General features: G+C 40.5%; 1 protein-coding gene across 7 annotated transcripts in view; it reads left to right on the forward strand.

Annotated features, from left to right (window-relative positions):
• The window catches only part of SOX5 (SRY-box transcription factor 5), a gene marked incomplete at both ends in the record, with an annotated part of 298,722 nt that overhangs the window by 152,062 nt on the left and 127,725 nt on the right, over positions 1 to 18,935 (forward strand). For all 7 annotated transcript variants that reach the window (XM_082010588.1, XM_082010587.1, XM_082010589.1 and 4 more), the window contains one exon: positions 1,382 to 1,450. In XM_082010588.1, coding sequence (XP_081866714.1) covers positions 1,382 to 1,450 — 69 coding nt within the window. The remainder of the gene's footprint in view (positions 1 to 1,381; positions 1,451 to 18,935) is intronic.

Raw genomic sequence — 18,935 nt, forward strand, 5'->3', positions numbered from 1 at the left:
TCTTCCACGAGGAGACATCCTGCAGGAACTATTTCTTTTGCCCTAACTTGTAAAGTCACTGATGCTACAGGATGGCTGAACAATCTGAAAGTGAAAAAGGAAATGGAGAGAATGGCAAAAAACAGTAAGAAATCCTGCAGGATTATTATTAGGAAAACAAGGATTTCTTTTACTTAAAAGTATTGTGTATAATTCTGCATTATATAGAAATTAAAATAACCAAACTTTCAAAAAAAGTATTGGTTGCTTAAAGAGAGGCTCTGGAAAGAAAACATTTGAACTTTTAGACGTGGAGTTAACTATGAGTGAGTGTTTCTTATGCTAATAGTTTAATAATAGAAATGAAAGAAAATACCTAAGGGGGAGAATGCACAAAATTCCTCCCAGTAAGTATGTGTAAGTTCCCATCAGACCCTGAGATGTGTACACATGCCATAGGGGAAGAGCAATCCTCCTTCTAATGTTTGTACTGCCGTGTTAGCTATTCATGAGAGCAGAGCTTTTGTGATGACTTAAAAGTTTTTCAAGTTTACTTTTAATTTTGAGATATATAATGGTTTATCTCCATCTGTCCTCTGCAACCTCTAATTTGGTTCTGTTGTTGTCTGGTTTTACCTTCGCTGTATATAAAATGTGTCTACAGTAAGGTTCACCATCATTTAGTCAATGGAGAGAGAGGATGGAAGTCCTTATGGAGAACACAGATGACTTTGAGAGGAGACTACAACTACTCTATCAGCTTCTATAAATCAGTTTCAATGTTGAGCTGTGTAGCCTTGCCCAGCAGCCCCCTTGGTTCCTTTCAGCCAATATACACGTTGAAGAGTCAGTGATTTTCCCAATCCCCGTTCCAGTTTCTTTGTGTCTGTTTCTGCATCAAGGAAATATGCACACTAATACCTTCCTCCTGGGTGTCAGATTTCCTTTTTTTCTGGAATTTTTGAATAGGTGGTGCCAAACATAAAAATAATATTACTGTCGATCCTACTTTTTTGCCTTTCCTGCCTTCTACTATTTTCCACCTTCTCTGCCAGTATTGTTCTTCCTCCAGCAGATTGGAGCAAATGAGTGCTCACTTTTGGGGGACTGCAGCAATCCCATTTCAGATAATGAGAGAGGAGAGATTTTGCATCAGTCCTTCTCTTAATACCCAGTGCAGCACTTTCCATAAGAATCCCTTTCATACGATTATTAGCTGTGAATTGCTCCTGAACATGACCCCCTTGCTTCAGCGGCAGTCCAGGCTGCTGCCACCCACACTTGAACGTTTCTTAGCTTAGTAGAGCGGTTTAAAAAACCAAGCAGGATGGAAGTTTCCTTTGTACTGACTCCAGGAATGGTGATACCTGTCTCATGTTTCTTCTGTGCACTTTCTCCACAGATTGCAAGACAACAGCAGCAGCTCCTGCAGCAGCAACACAAAATTAACCTTCTCCAACAACAGATCCAGGTCAGAGACTACATCTCCACCCATGCCCCTGTTATCTCTCTTGTCTCCTTTCCTGTCTCCCCACGCTTTCCCTCAGCCATTACTGTCATAGCTTCTTTAAGAATTTCTGCAAATGGCTTACATCTTTTTTATGGAAACACATGAGGATGTTACCTGTCATTAGGCAAAAAAGGTCAGTTTCTGGAAGGCCTTGTATGATGAACACTGCTCCTATAGGGATCAGGAAGCAGATGTGAGAGGAACTGGTCATGTGTGCGAGGGTTTGCAGGACCAAATCCTCTTTCAGCTGTAGATCAGGAGGAGCAAAAACATTGCCAGAAAGAGTTGGATTGCAGTGGATCCCCTACAACTGTAGTTTTGAAGTTTTTCAGAAGCAGTTCTCTTCAGTGATTGGTAATCAAATGTCTCTCCTTCCCTGTGCCCCAGGTGTTGAAAGTCTGGAAATTTTCAACACTTCGGGTGAAGTATTGTCTGAAGAAGAAACTGGTCGCAAGGTTGGTTAGCTTCAGGAGAGAAACTGTGTAGGTCCTAGGTATCTAGTGGTTTACTCCTAGTAGTAGAAAAAATATTGTTAACCCAGTGTAACCAGTAAACTTTATTTAACCTCTTTTTTCCTTAAAGTATTCACAGGTTTCTTTTCACGCCATTGACTGTATTTCATTACTTTTCTTCCATGTATATATATGCATGGCCCTGTTTTGGGAATAATGCAAATCAGTTTGCCCATGAAGGTTTTCACAGAATAACAAAGGAGGGATTTGACATTTTACAGATACCTAGAATCATGGTAAAATCTCTTGTCTGTCTAAGTATGCAATTATTTATAGAGCATTGCAAGTCGCTGTGGAAGTAGATGCTATGTTCCGTTTGTTCAGTAACAACACGGTTTTCCTTCCAAAGCTTCTCCCTAACGTTTTAGAATTAATTGCCTAAAATTATGGGCCATATCCGTAACTTAACTTAAGTTACGTAAGAAAACTTAACTCCAGCAAAATGAGAGGAATTGTATGGCTTCACACTAGGAGAAAAACTGGCTCTATCATTTCAGAGGATATTCTGTCGGTATCAGGACTTGTGTAACTATGTAAAACTTCTGGGGAAGGTCCACCCCTCTGTTACAAGGCAACTTATACACAAAATGTGCTTTGCTGAAAATAATTTTGAGACTGCTAAGGCCTGGCTTGGCCTTGACCTCTGTTTTTTTTTTTTCTCTCTAAATTTGTGTGTGGGAGGGGTTTTTCTTTACCGCTGTATCTTTAATAAGACTTTAAAAGAAAAACAACAGTAGAACCTCTACAATAGCAAGGAAATTATTTACATTTTTAGCATTTAACTATGGCAGTGAGAGGGGAAGTTGTTTTATAAGCAGTGAATAAAAATAAATTGAAGTAACATAATTTGACCCCAACCCTTTTAAGTTTTAAGGCCTTGTAGATAAGAATGAAGTATGTCGTTTTTAGGGTAGTGGAGAACACTGATTATTGATAATGAGTTATAGAGCCTTTCATCTCTTGATCCCTGGTCCAAGTTTGACCTAAGTCAGTAGTAAATGAAAGTCAGCTAGCTACCATCTGATACAAGTTGCAAGCCTCAGAAATTATTTGGAGGCCTGTCTCAAGGGATTTCAGATGAAATATTGGCCCTGCCAAGGTAATTTCATTTCCAAGGTCCACTTCACACAAAACCCATCAGATTTGGGGTACCCTTCTTCTGGATGGTCACGAGATACAGGTCAAGAATTGAACAGGCAGAGAGACAATACTGTCCTCTCATTCCCACAGAGATGATCTATTTGTAGTGTAATTTTGATTATACTGCCTGCCTCTTGACAGTTCTGTGGTCTGCATGGTCTTGTAGTCTCATGAACCCTGGTTGCAGTCCAATCACTGTGAAGTCACGGATAGGGAAAAACATTTAAAAATAAAAAAACCCTTATTGACAGTGAATCAAAGCAAAACATTTTTGCTCAGTTGTGTGCTTAGTTTACTGTTTTCAGAGAGAAGAAATAATTCCTGAAGAGATCTGCCTTTGTATGTAAATGGAGACAATGAAATCACCCTAACATGCCTATGTTTAAAACGTCTGTGAGCTTACAATCAGGTTATGGTAGGTGGAACAAAACTGTGACATGAGTGTAACTGTGAGTTCAGCTTTTCTGACCTTGCCCTAATTAATCTAACAGGCTTCTGTCACATCAGCCAGGAATTTTTAAATAGCATTAGATTTATTGGCAGGGAAATATTCCTACAAAGTCTGGATAACTATTTGACTTATGTGCAATTGAATGATTAGACTGCAGTTACGAACACAACCTATTTATGACAAAGGATTCATTTTACTTCAGCCAATTTTTTCTAAGCTTGTAAGGGTTGCCATAATTCCAGATAAATTATTACACAGAAAAAAGCTATTGAAATATTGTATTGAAAACATAATACCCTAAGGTTAAAAAAAAGCACAACCTGACTGACCCCATGATTTATGACTCCTTTCTCTAAGTGCGCTAACTTGGAAACAGTTCCCTCTCTCCTTACCCCAGCATACAATCACTGATACACACACAATACATAAGCAGGGAGAGACTGCAACATGTCTCTCCTCCTTAGAGGACTGTAAATGCTGAGTATAACTACAGCTCAATTAAAGTAGCCACTTCTGTGATGCTGAAGAAAGATGTGTTAGCTACTTGAGCTTGGAAAAATGTACCTGGCACGTGAGTCTGTAATAGACATTATGTCTTTTTCAAGTCCATCTCTTCTGAATTAACTGGAAGGAGGTGTCACTAATGCAGAAGACAAACAGCTCATCTTCATATAGAGAGTTAAGTAAAGAGTTGATGCTAAACTGGAGAAAAGTTGCAGATTAGATTAAATTTAAGAATCTGTATGACCTCAAAATGCTAAAATGTGATCTAGACAGGATTTTGTGTTTTGGCAAATGTTTATCTTCCCCCCTCCCCCCTGTTTTTCAGGATGTTCTAGACCTAATTTGTGAAGAGGTTTGAGTTTCTCTGAATAATTAACTAAACCTCCCCCCATCTTATTTTATGCCACTCTGGAATGCATCCTCCCAAGCACACTACTTTCTGTTCTATTTAATCTTTGTGTGTATGTGTATTGAAAAGGTTTCCACTTTAACAGTTTCTGCCTGCTGAGTATTTGGGGTCTGCTCCTTGGCACACCTCAGTCTTGCTCTTTTACCAGAAATGAAAGTGGAATGCATTGTTCTGCCAACTCCTGTGCATCAACAGCCCCAAAGATCTCGGGTTGTGTTTCAGAGCAGCTCTGTAGCGATCTGCAGCTGTAGAACAGGCTGAGGAAAGAGCATGCAGACACCGAGTACGGCTCAGCAAGTTCTTGGACTAAATCTAGTTTTGTCCTTTAGGGCCCCAGGAGAACTCTCATGGTGACCTCCACATCTTCTGTTGTGAGGCCACAATCTACTTCCTGGTGTCCTTGCCCTAGAACATGGTGAAGTCTGAGGCTCTGTAGCTGTCACATCAGGTGGGCAGAGAGTGAACGAAACTCAAAGGCTAGATGCTCCTTTGTCATGATGCTGAGCTAGTCCCCAGGACAGGCAGTGAGCATGCGTGGTGTTCTGCCTTGAGGGGTGTCTCTGAGATGCAAAGTCTTGTGGGGTGGTGCAGTTTACACTTTCTGCTTGCTCAGAGAAGAAGTCTAGCCCAGGTTGACGATTGAATAGTTTGCTCTGAAGCACAGTGATGAATGTCATTTTAATTGAACTATGTTTAAAATGAAATATGATTGTTAAAATTCATTAAAAAGTTCATATTCAGTAGGGCACTGTTGATAAAATAGGTCAACTTTGCAGCCTAAATTGTGATAAAACCAATGCTGCTAATCTCACAATTTTGTAGAAAGCCTGACAATGTTTTATGTTTTTCCCTCAAGCCCCAGCTCTTGGAGTCATGTGATGACAAAAAATGCCAGCTTTCATTTCTTCAAAATGTAAACTTCCAGCTCTCATACTTCCAGGCAAAATCTGAAACCATGAGCACTACAAGTTCCAAAATTAGAAGGCAAACAAAACGGAAGCCAAATGTTGTTTTTTAAACTGTTCTGATTTTTAGTCAAAATTTCTTTTGGAGAGCCCAGCTCAAGATCTTGGAACACTTCAGGTTGCCAATAATACAGAACTAAGATCTCAAAGCAGCAAGAAGCAACAGCGCTGCTTTACGATGCCTCTAACATTTGGACCACAGTTTTCTTTGACTTTTTAGTTTAATACTGCCAGAACTTGGTTACTAATTTGTATTCATTTCTGGGTGACGTACTTAGCCTGAGAACTGAGTGTTATCTGAAACTTGAGAGCAATTCCTGCCAGACAGCAACCATTTGATGACTCTCTGTGTTTTAATAGAGGGTTTTCTTTTTCCTTCAGAGCTAGAGACTTGTCAGCAGATGTTCTAACGGGATTTCTGTTAGCGAGTTCCGACCTCTGAGGAACGAGGGGATCCTGACTCAACTCTGATGCACCGCTAGAAAGGCGCGCGCCTCTGCCGGGGGGGATGTGACTTCTCCCTGGTGCCTGGCCAGATGGTGCAGGCAGCTCCAGAGCCTGGTGGCAGCGGGAGGCCCGGCTCTCAGGCGAAAAGCTTACCGTGGCTTCAGCGGCCTCCAGTTTTACAGACCCTTAGCAGCTTGTCGGGCAGGGAATGTGGGCACCATGGCCCTCCCAGACTCCAGGCCCGTTTGGGTTGCAGGCTTCCCAGCTTTCCTGAATCCCTCAGCCGCTCTGGGTGTCCTTCCGGCTCCAAATAAGGCTTTCCCTTGTGAGTCTGGATCCAGATTTCCATCCTCCCCACTCGCTGTCGGCTGGCTGTGTCCCTTTCCCCATGAGCTGTCTTGGTAAATGGAGAGGCCTGGCTGTGCTAGTATGTTCCCAAATCAGAATATTCCCGTTCTCATTAAGTTCTGAGGTTTTAAGGTGTTGTTCCAATTTGGAATGTAATAAAATCTGGAACACTTGGAATTTCCTGCAGGATGGTTAGTCCCTTTTGTAGCCAGATCTGTTTTTCAAAATCTAGCAGTATTTTTGAGGAGGAAAGAAGGATTTGGTTTCTGAGTTACACAGAAGTTCAGAAAAATATTTCTTAAGCTTAACATGCAAAGTTTTGAAATGACACAGTTGTTATTGTCAAAACTTTCCAAGCACCAAGAGGCTCTGGGTTGATTCCAGCCTTCCAAAACACTGGTGAAGAGACCTGCTTCCAGAGTGCTTTAGGTATCATAATTTACCCACATGGTTATCTATGGTGATGATTGTTGTTGTTATTGTTGTTTAGATTTCTTGTTGCTTTTGAACTCCTCAGGTGAGCAATCATCTGTTACCTAGAACTGGCTGAATGATATTCATGCCTGTTTGTGTTCTCTTTGTTTAAGAAAACATTGAGATTTTGATTGACCCATTTCAGATGAAGCTTAGTTGTAAAAAGTACCAGTTTCTCTTTCTTGTTGTGAGAAGACATTGATCATTTGACTGTACATAAAGAAATGTGAAGATTTGTTCCCTGCCCCTGCACTATAAATCATACTTCCGACACAGCTCATCCTTTCATTTTCTGTCTCCTGCTGGAAAGCAAACTCCAACAGGCCACTATGAGCTAAACATTTGGAATACTTTGTGCCTATAATAAAGGGGGTAGAGATCCTTACCCTTAATCCTTGCCCTGTTGATACCTCCGCAGTGCAACCATAAAGACTTGTGACGTTTCTTTCCCAGTCCCCAGCTTCTTGCACGCCTATAGCCCAGAGTTCTCTTGGAGGCTTTAAAGGGCTGTAGATGATGAATCCGTCACTCGAGGTGCAAAAATGAATAACCACTACACAAGCGCTTGGTTACAGATGTAGTAACGTCTCTTGCATCTCTATTACCATTTTCCCTGGGAATTCTGATTTTCTGAGAAGTCAGTGACAGCAGAGCAGTGCTGTGACCCCTTTGCAAGCCGTTGCACAGCAGAACAGTATTAGTTCTTCCGTAATTAGTCCTCTTTGCATATCAGAGAGAGGTGAGGACAAAAGGTTTCCTTGGTAGACAATAAAGCTGTTGAAGTAAGGGCCTGATCCAACTCCCACTGAACACAGTGAAAAGGCTCTTATTCATATTAGTGGGAGTTTAATGAGACCTTTTTTTCAGTAGGAAACTGTGAGAAAGTATCTTCCTTCTCACTCTGCAAAATGTTTTCAGAACAGGCTCCGTCCAGTGAGACAGTTTGTTTTTTGTTTTGTTTTTTGCCAGTGTGGATATGACAAGCTGTGACTGCACAGTCAAACTGAACAGGCTCATAGATTGGGGACATTTTGTCCAAATTCATCATGTGTCAGGAGCAGCTGTTTTCCTGCAACTTATAAACATGGGCATACTGGATTCAGAGAGACAGGCCCAAGGAGTCACGCTGCAGCCTTTCCCATGACTTTGCAACCTCTTCCCAAACAACCGAGGTTGCCGGCAAAGAGGCTAAACAATTGTTTCTCACAAAAGCTCTGCAGCTGATGTCCTATCAGTTATCAGAATAACTCGCCTGTCCCTTGAGCAGGAAAAAGCCCCTGGGAAATTAATTATTCCAAAAAAACAACCCCAAAACCCACACACAAAAAAAAAGAAAAGACAAGGTTGGGGGAGGAAATAGAGAAAGGGAGGAGTGAAAAGAAAAATCTAGGCTAGCAGTCAGAATGAGCTAATTGCTTGCTGGCCTCTCAAGTTCAGCAAATAACGTGTGTGTTTGGCTGAAGGATATGATGCATGTACTTTAAAGTAACCTATGGGCCTTCACTTCCTTCCATTACCATAAAAGTTAAGTTACGTAGAAAATTGCCGAGGTGGTTATCTGCACTTATTTCTGTGCAGAGCGACAGTTTGCACCAATGTACCACTTTTTTACTTCCAAAGATTACCTGTAGACTGAGCATCTACAGATAATTCAGTCTCAGGCCTTTCCTACACTCTCATACAATGCAAATGTGCTGACTGGCGTAGTTGCACCAATGCAGACAAGGAGGATCTACTTGGGATTTGTACAACTTGAATTTATTGAGATTGCAAGGGCATGTTTTCATTAGATAAATCAGCTTTTTTGCCTATGCTGAGCTACGTGATTGCAACAGCACTTGCCAATAATGAAGCTTCTTCTGGTGTTACCAGTCCAAACGTTCTAAAGTTATGATATTGTTTTGAACTTCGTGACTTCCTTCTTGCAATTTTAGCATCTTAATTTCCCACTTTCCAGTTCTCTCACACAATCATAAGGGAGGGACAGAAACTTATTTTTACTAAAAAATCAAAACAGAACACTGAAACACCCCAAATAATCCAGCAGCTAGGACTGTAAGAAAAATGCCAGCAGTGAAATGCAGTCATCGCAACTGGCAACCTTGTACTCCAAGGCCTCATCTTGGTCTCTCTCCAGTCAGCAAGTGTTCTCTCGGAGACCTCTCTTTCCAGGGTCCTGTCTGTCTTTTTTTTTTCAGATCCCCTCTCCAATTTCAGCATCTCTCTGAGGTACTCGATGACTTCTACCACTTCCTTCCACTTCCAGCTCCCTGAAATTGCGGTACCTTTTCCCGCATTGACTTCTCTTTCTGCCAACCCTCCCTTTTCTTTTCCTTCCTTGTCATTATTTCCACGGTCTTTTTGATGGTTTTGGTTGGCGTTTTATTGGCTATAGAGCATGCATATGTCGTTTTGTCAACATTTGTGCTCAAAATGCGTGGGGCAGTGTACCTGCGTGCCTGTGAGCTGTGATCACGTTTGTGTACCCATGCAGGTATTTACACAGCCGACAGTAGAATTACAGGAGCAGAAAGTACCAAAGTAGTTGGGAAGATGGACATGAACTCCTTACGGCTATGATCTTGTCCGTATGGAGTGTGTGTAGTCATGAGCACTTTTGTTGTGCAGCCAAAAAAGGCTGCTGCTGCTGCCTCTGCAGTAAGGTAAAGCAGGAGATAACAATAAATTTTTTACTGCTGGCTGGCAGAGGTGTTTAGGATGTGTTTTCTTTATATCTTCATCCGCCCCTAATTGAAGATGCTTTAAAATTGAATGACTAGCAGTCAAAACGTGTTTGCTTCAAGCTGAGAAGAAAAATGCTGGTGTCTCTGCTTCCAAACTGATTGCGCTTTGTACGCAACTGACAGCCACAGTCACTTTGAGTGACTGATAAGTGGGAAGCTTTGCCACTTATCAAGGAATGCACGCTGAAAAGAAAGGACTGGAGCCGTTCAGATGCTTTGGCATGTTCAAAATAACATCTCACATCAGTCAGACTCAGAGGCAGTAGGAGACATTTCAAAATAAACTTTATATCTATCTATCTATCTAGAGGCAAAGATTCAATTTAACAGACAAATCACTGCATGGCATCATATTGGCTCTGAAAACGAGAACATCATTATTAGGGTCACCAGTTGCAAAGTGACTCAGATAGCTGCATAATTTGAGAGCATTTATTGTGGGGTCTTTCCCCTGGAACAAACCTAAATTTGAAAATTCACAACTGCATATCATGCTGGTAATTTCTCTCAATTGGGGGTTTTCACCCCTGTTGGCCAAGCAATATTTAGTTTATATAGCACATGACATCCTGAAACATCTCAAAGAGAATGAAACTCCAAGCCAAATTCTGATTTAATTTCTTTCCTCTCTCATATTATGGAATATGTGTGTGATTGCCTGGTGTTAATTCAAATCACAAATTGGTTATTAGGGTATTTAGGAGTTGCTGTGCTTTTCAGTGATACACTGCATGAGTAGAAGAGGGAACTTTTTTTGGTACGTGGTTGTTGGTACACAATCACTATTTGGTGATACTTACATTACGAGATTTTGACCTGCAGGAGCTGAGGTGTGAGGGTGCATTTTCTTGTATTGACTCTGTAATGACAGCAGTAACAGCTAGTCTGGGGGGGGTTTGGTTGGTCCATTGGAGGTGGTAATGTTTCAACCTGCCTTAGCAAGCATCACAGGAGTTAACCTGTTAGAGCCATCCCAAGGCAAACATTGAGTAGAAATACAAGCACACGTCATACTCAAAGCTGAGATGGGATGTGGGTTTTATGTAAAATGGGAGAACAAGGAAATACAAGTAGTGTGTCATTTCTGAAACTGGAATTTGGACAGGAGATGCATAATGTTGACCTGTGTCCACTAGTAGTACTTCAAAAAAGTTCTCATGATTGCTGCCAGGTTCGCACCTCTTGTCCTAGCAACATTGGGAGTGGTGATGCCCAAGGACCATTATCTTTTGTTACGATTCTAAGCACTGCATCTGGACATCTAATTCTTCCCAGCTTGTTCTATCTAAAATGGTTGCTTTTCTAACTGAAGTGGCTATATTTGGGAGACAGATTATGTTTGGCATTCCAAAGTTGCTACTGGCCCCATACCTATATTATCAAGAGGGAGAAATTTGAGGATCATTTAGTTTCTACTGGCAATGACTTGCTCTTCTCATTCATCTCTTGCCATGTTATGTGGTCAGGACTGCATTTTGATGGCTCATTCGAAATAGAGTACTTCAAACTCCCTGCTGGAATAATGGCTTAAAATGATTCAGAGGGAAAAGTATGGTTCCACCTACTGAATCAACACGACTGTCTTCACCACCTTGGATTTTCCTCAGACATCTGGCACCCAAAAGCTGATGATGCCTTACCCTGCATAGTTTAGGAGACAAGATGAGCTCACCTTTGGTGGTAATAGCATGCAAGAGGCCACAGGAAATGGTTTTATTTTTGTTGTCCACTTCCTATCAGTTACCAGCTACTGAATTTATAAATTAAAGTGGAGGGCAATTACTTATGCTTGGTATTTTAAGAAGAGTAAATGAAACAGTTTAGTCACCTGAAGGATAGTGACTGAAGGGGCAATGTGAGCAAAGCCTGACTTAGACGTTTGGAGAAAGAGAGGGAGAGGTAGAGTTGCCTGGTGGAGGTCTCTGTTGAGCAAAGATGAACTAGAGAGTTACGGATCTCACACCAGCTGTCTGTATTTTGCATATTGTGTTTAATATCTATGGAAGTTCAACTTCCACATAAGAAAGTTGAATAAAATGTGCATTGGGTAAATAATTGTAAGGAACCATTTTGGATTTTCTTTCAAATTTGTTTGAAATATGCTTTGAAGAGGCTAAGAAGTATATGCCAGGGTTAATTGTATTTAGAAGTTAAATAAAAGAATTGAAGTTTCAAGATAAGCATAATAAAGTTATAAAAACTAAAATTAAGACTAAGGTAATAATAGTAATTAAATGGGACAAAAGGAATTCACATACTTGGAGTTTATAAACATTTGACATAGTGAGGATACTCATTTATGTATTACAAAATAGTTTTTATCAGGGTTGACTTCCTTGAGAGACAATAGTGACAGTGTTCAGCAAATTATTCTAAAGTTGAAACTTGGACAGTTTCGACAAAATTGTTCATAGATAGCAATTTTAAATGGACTTGGAAGGGAATGATAAAAAGATTTCTATACTTTTGTATGCTGTGAAAATTGTATACAAAGAAATGCGTTAGGTAACGAAGTAAGGCATTTGAAAGTTACAAGTGCCAGGATTAGGTTAAATAGGTATCTTTATTTTATTCCCATGTATCTCTGTCATACATACTGACTAAAAAATGGTTATCCTGGGGGAGTAGAATTACATGATAATACAATTGTAGACTGTACTCACAAGAGGGAAAATTAAAATTATGTTGACAACCTTAATTCTGGCGTTCCTTAATATTTGAGTCCTTGACTTTTCATCCAAAGTAGCAGCACTTTAACTGTGTTTCTTCGTGGTTTTAATGGCTGTAAAAGCACATAATACTGATATACCAGCCACCTATAATGTATTGTCAGCACAACTTGAACCCTGAATGTCAGCATGGGAGAAGTGCCAAATGTCACTTGAGTTACAGGAGAAAATGCTATGTTCTCCTGGGCTTGCAGGAGAAAACAGTTCTCTGGCTGTGGTGGATAGCAGCCCGTACTATGAAGCCCCTCTCTTTCTGTACCTTGTTTCCTTTCTTCCTCCTTTTTTTAATTTTGGTCTCCATCAAAATAGAGAAGACTTTTTTTTCTGTTGCTGTACTCCCTGGAAAGGGAGATAGATTGCTTGAGTGCCGTTGTTGAATTTGGGCTAGCTACGTTGAAAATGGAGCTTGACTCTTTCTTTTCAATGCCCTCCATTTGCTCCCCCTTTTCTCCTTCAGTGGGGTTGGGACCAGGTCAGTTGTAATCACAAGTTGCCACTAATCAATTCTTTCCTCCTAATTTCCCACACTCTTTATGATTTAGCAAGAAAACCAAAGCTGAAGGTACAAAATTCAAAGCCACAGATCTTTTAGTTAAGGAGTCTCTTGCTTTGAGTATTGGATGGAAGCCTGTTTATGCATTTGGCCCTTTAAAGCTCTGTGTGGTGAGAATGTGTTTTCTCATCTTTCACACTGCATGTAGAATCTTGTCTGCAGTTTAAGTGTTACTGAGCCGCAGTGTGTCAGCGAGAGGGGCTTTTTTATGTACTGTGTGTAATGAGTTTTACGTTCTTAACATCCTTAAGAATCACATACGTCTAAATTAAGCATAATTTCCAGTTTCTTTAACCCCGGAGTCGGAATTTGTAGTCCAGGAACAAGTAAGCATATATTAAACAGCTGGTTGATTATGTTCCCACCTTATACACAGAAGTAAGCTGCCTTACACACCCGTAGGCACACATTTGCATGCATGCATTTGGAGTGCCCCAATTCAGATACCAATTACAAACATGACTACTTTTCTGGACATGGATTTTTAATGTCTGTAAAGGATTTTAAGGAGGAAGGAATAGGGATGTTTTCCACATGGGGGCCACGGGTCATTAATACTTACCCAGTTACAGCTGATCTTAGGTGTGAATTTTTCAAGGCTTTATGAATTCTCCAGCCCTGCTGACAGTTTCTCTTCAGCTGAAATCATGGCAAATAGAGAGAACCCTTAGTTTGGATCAATACGCTGATGATGCTAACATTTCCAGTGATGAAGACAAACTGATGCATGCACTGGGAGATACAAAGTAAGCAGAAATTGACTCAAATTATTTGAAATTAGAAAACTTTAAGGAAATGAAACTTTCAAGCTTCTTTTCCTTTGATTCTTTTGATGGGTCTATAGCTATAGACACCCCTATAAAGGTTGCCTCCATTCTTCCATAGAACCTGGTTCTGGCAGCAGGAGGCTTCCTTGGGCAGGATAGCTCCCCAGATACTCAATAGATCCAGGAGTTTCTTTGACAATGTGTTAGGAAGTAAAGTTTTGGAGAGCTGATATATTCTATTAACTGGAAATAGAATTATGCTCCATTTCTTGTATTTCTTCTTCACTTGAGATGAAAGACAGATCTGAAACGTTATTTTTCAAGAATTTTAGCTTTCTGTGACATGAGTTTCAGGGTGTTATTTAAGTCTGCTTTCCTGGTATTATTTCTTATTACACAGTTAAGAATTTCTATCTTTTTGGTACAATGAGAATAACGAAATTCAAATTGTAATCAATTTGCTGACATAGAATTCTGTATTCTGTGTTAATAATATTCACACTTCTTGTTTTTAAAGAAACACATCCATTTTAGATGTTCTTTACATCCCCTCTGTGTATTGACGTGTATTTGTTGAAATCACAAGTTTGTTTTCTGCATCTTTTGTGAGGGTTGTTTGAGCTCAGTATCCTCTTAGCAGAAACTCTTGCGAAGGCCCCGTGGGAGCAAAATTGTCCATTGTGTTCTTTTGAAAGCCGGCTATCTTTTTTCCTGGAGCTGGGCTCCAGCAAGTTTATTCTTCCACTCAGGGATATCTTAGGAGGTTCCTGTCCTTTCTGGTGCCTAGGAAGCAGAGCTGAGATACGTATATTGTATTTGTTGCCGACATATAATCTGTGCAACTTCCCTGCAAATATAAAGAATTCTGGTTTCCCCAGCTGTTCATTTGATAGGATTCTAGCCCTTCATTTAGAGAAAACTGCGCTTCTCTGATTCACATTGTTTGAACTGTGGCCTCCCTTCTATACCTATTGTTTGTTTTGTCTTTTGTTGTTGTGCGTAACAGGTGTTTCTTTCAGACAGCCAAGGCAGCAAGGCAAGGGCTTCCTTTATGGCAGATCTCTTGTGACTTTGATTAAACTCGTTCTTTGTGATAAAAATGCCACTGCCTTTAAATGAATTGCACGTGTAATCTGTATTTGCACAAATGCCCTCCATCCCTCTGCCCTCATTGCTCAAGTCTGTCTGTCTTTTGCTACGTGTTTGCCTTTTCTCCTGTCTTTCGCCACAGAATCGACTCCTTTTTACCTTCCTGATACTGCACTCTCCTCAGAGCCTGGATACAGCCATGGGGATGGTTTAAAAAGAGCAAACTGTTTCTGCAAAAAGAGCTCCCTTTTTTCTGGTGTTTCCTGGTGCTGCTTCCACAAATACCATCGTCAGATGGCTGGGAGAACCTTCCTCAGCGCTTCTCAAGGGGAACCAAGGGTTAGAAACTAGGTGCTTTTTCTGCTTCTACCAGACCAGCTCTCAGTCCAGTGGGTTATAGCCAGCACAGATATTTTCCTGCCCGTCTTTTTTCTTTCATATAGTCTCACCTGCTCTTGAGGAGGGCCCACTGCTAACAAGCTGGGTTTCCTGGCTTAGGCATGGGAATACTTCAAGGAGGTCTGGTCAGTTGTGGCAAGAGCTTAGTGTGTTGTAGGTAGAAGGTATGTGTAAATCAGTAACCTATGCTACCAACTTGTGTAACGTACTTTTAATATTCTTTCTAGTTTTTGTTTAGAATAGGACTTCCATACTCTCCAGTATGATCCTCTTGACTCTCTAGATGTTAGACAGCCAGAGAAGCAATGCAAACCAAAGAGGGGCAAGAGGCTGGTACCACGTGGCTCAGTTGGCCGACACTGTTCAGGTGTCCTGACAGAGTATTGCTCACCTATAATGCGTTATTTTCATGCCCTTATGTTTATGCCAGGACATTTTTTGGTTAGAAGCCCCGGAGGTGAACAGATACAAATATGCGTTAGTCAGAAGAGATGTAATGGATGTCCTGGGAGCTGTGCCAAACAATTAAGAATATAGGCATAATGATTTACGGGGTAAGCAAAACCTCCAGAGAACACTACATCTGTACAGGCTGCCCTGTGAATCTGCAAAAGTCAAATAACTTGCATCATTTCAGTCTACCAGAGATAACGCATATCTAGGGAATGAATATGGATGGACTTTTGCTTTCAGTCTGAGACAGACCTTCTGCTGATGACTTTCTGTTGCTTTGATCAGTTGTTAGAACTTCCCAAATGTCATCTACAGTGCCTCTAAGATCCTCTCTATATAAAGTGTGTTTTTCCTCCTGGTGCAGACCGACCGGCGGTCACAGCGGCAGGAGTATCAGCACAGCCTAGACGTGACACTAGCATTGTATCTATTTTAGTGCCTAACTTTGTGGCAGTGGCAGCATCTGTGGAAAATAGGAAGATAACTGCCAGAAAGAGAGTTTGAAGGGAGTTTAATTTAGAAACGTTAACCCCCTTTCAATGCTGACGTTTGCTGTAGCGTGCAATAGTTAACAGTGGAAGATGGGGCTTTAATACTGCTACATAATACGGTTTTCTAAATTGATTCTTTCTCTTAAAATGTGTTGTCTGTTTTTGTTAGTGTTTAACTACCCAGTGCAATAAACATAGTTCATTGCATTATTTGACTCAAAACCAATGAAGTTTTATTTTATTATTTCTTAACACATAGATGGCAGGGGCCTGAAACTCTCTCTTCCTGTACTAATGTAAAACATCATAAAAACAGAACATGAGCATTCAGAGACACTTTTTGCTGAAATAAATGACCAAGATGCAGAAGAGACTAACACGATACAACAATTTCATCAAGTTCCACACACCTCCTTCTCTGTGTTAATTTTCTTTACGTTCAAGGAACCTGAGCCATTGTTTTAATACATGAATTAAAAAAAAAAATAGGCTGTTTTAAAAAACCAAACTGTTCTGAAAGCAACCATGTCTTATGTTCAGGCATGCAAGCTTCTCTTACAGGCAGCTCTTGTTAGAGTATGGGGGCATTTTCTAAGAGCGTCGCACCCATTTGCTTTCAAACATCATCTCCCCATTTCTTCAGGAGGTGCCCTTTTGTAGGAGGTTAAGCCTTCTTTCTACCAACAGGAGACTTCAGGAGGCTCCCTTGGAAGCCTGTATTGCTATTCTTGGATTTTGCAAGACAGTGATGCTTCCCAAGACATGTGAAGCTCACCTGCCCAGAAAGATTGCTACTCAACAGTCTGGTTTAAGACGGCTTTGCATGTGAAAGACTGATTTTCTTCGTTTTGGGACTATCGCTCAATGGCAATGTCAGAAATAGGGAAGGATAAGTACTGAGTTACATTAAAAAGAGAAAAAAAGCACTCTGAAATTATCTTCTGGCTCCATGTTTTCCGAGGTTTTGCATTAGCGGGGACGAAGTCACAGTGTGTTGACACAGTCTAATGTGCAATGACATAATACCTGGAATATGGAGACAGCGAGAGGCACAAAATCAAACTTATCTGAGTTTTCACAGGAAAAGAAGGGATTAAACTTTGCTGGTTAAAATATGGATTTTATTTTTTTTTTAAATAAAAACTATCCTAGTTCGATTCAGATAAACCTACTCACATCTAATTCTATCCAGTCCCAGGGAAAAGGGGGCCTTAAGATGTTGAGCCTATTTGTCCAATCCCTTTTTTTAGAAATAAAGATTAGGGTGGGAAGTTTGGTCCTTATCTCTAAGGTTCTTAGTGCTTCAGAAGGAAACTGAAATACTTACATGAAGGACAATTTCTTGAACTCGCGATTTGTCTTCTCTCAGATTATTTCAGAACGCTTTGGCAATGTAGATTTCCCACAATGCTTGGCTATTTTTGTTTTACATATCTTAGAGGAACTATGATAAATTGTTGTTACTGCCTATTAAATGGTAGAAAGAGATGTTAAAATACTCTAGTGACTTAAAATTCAAATGTTACTGCATGTGCATGGAAACTTTGATCTGGAAGCATCATCCCCCATTTCATAACTGCCAGGTGTGATTCTTCTCTGCCTTTTCATCCCTTGTGGTTACTTATAGCTCTACAAAATAACATTCAATCACTGAGTTTTACTTGCGTTTCACAGCCTGTTTGCATGGATATTAGTGTTAGTGTAGGATCCAGATCTTACATAGCACCGTCATCACTGGATCTTAGAATATTTTTTTTCTTTTTCTTTCTTTGGTGTTTTTTTTTTTTTTTTTTTCTTTTTTGAAGCATCCTGTTTTTCAGACCAGGGGAATTGAGGACAGAGGGGAAGCAGCTTGTACATTGTTAGGCTGTAGCTCATTGCCAGAACCAGGAACAGAACCCAGATTGTCAGTCATCTCCCATTGGGCCACAATACAAAATGAGAACCGAAGTGCAGAGTTATCAGAGATTCAGGCCTTCTAGGTTTTTATCTTCTGTCTCCATTTGTACTGTTTTTCTATAGAATTTCCCATTTCAGTGATAGAAATCGAATACAGACCGCAATGGTTGTGGGGTGAGAATAAGGCAGGGAAGCAAGCAGAAAACAATCCCTGTTTCAGAGTCAGACTTGTATTGGTGCCATTCCACTGAATCACATCAACAGAGTTTAATGCAGCAAATGTGAGTGAATAAATGCTAAAAGGTTTGTGAGGGTCAATTTCTGTCCTCTTCAAGATGAGAAAACAATTTTCCTTGCATTTTTAACATTTTCTGTGTTTAAATTTTTCTAGCTCCATTCGTTGTAACAAAGCCAAGACTTTGTCAGCACATACATTTCTTTTTCAAGCATCCCTTGACTCCATGAAAACTGCCTAAACAAATCAGAGTGTAAGGCACTTACCAGTCATTATGCATGAACCCTCCCCTCACCTTGACCACTGCTAGGTTTTTATTCCATTCTGGGTGTGCTAAGCTGTGCTAAATGTGAGTGGGATGCCTGCCCATGGTTTTTTGTCCCGGATTGATCTGCTCCAACTCAGAGTGGTTCATTCACTGACTTGCTTTCTTTTCAGTTTCTGGTTACTTAACCTGCTTTCATGCCAGTCTCAGGGCTCTGGTTACCTAAGGCCAGCTTTTTGTATTTAACAGGCACAAATGGCTGTGCCTCGGGCCCGCTTTTCCCTTCTCTCCCCCTTCTTCTTCTGTTTTTCATTTAATGGTTTGCTAATAATGAAACCACAAAGGCAACAGTAGGGGCGGCATAAACACATGCTTACCTACGGGAGAGTTGCTGATGTTTTAGAATTAAAAAACAAAACAGTATTATTATGATAATAAAAACCAAGACAGGTGCTGGGCACTTTGTTTATTCGCTGATTAAAACAGTCACAGTGTGACATCTTTTCATATAATAAACAAAAGGGGGAGGTGGATTATTGCATTGCCAAGGCTTTGAGTATACCTTAACAGAA

This window comes from Phaethon aethereus, assembly GCF_964289735.1.
Source record: "Phaethon aethereus genome assembly, chromosome: 1".
Classification (NCBI taxonomy): Eukaryota; Metazoa; Chordata; class Aves; order Phaethontiformes; family Phaethontidae; genus Phaethon; species Phaethon aethereus.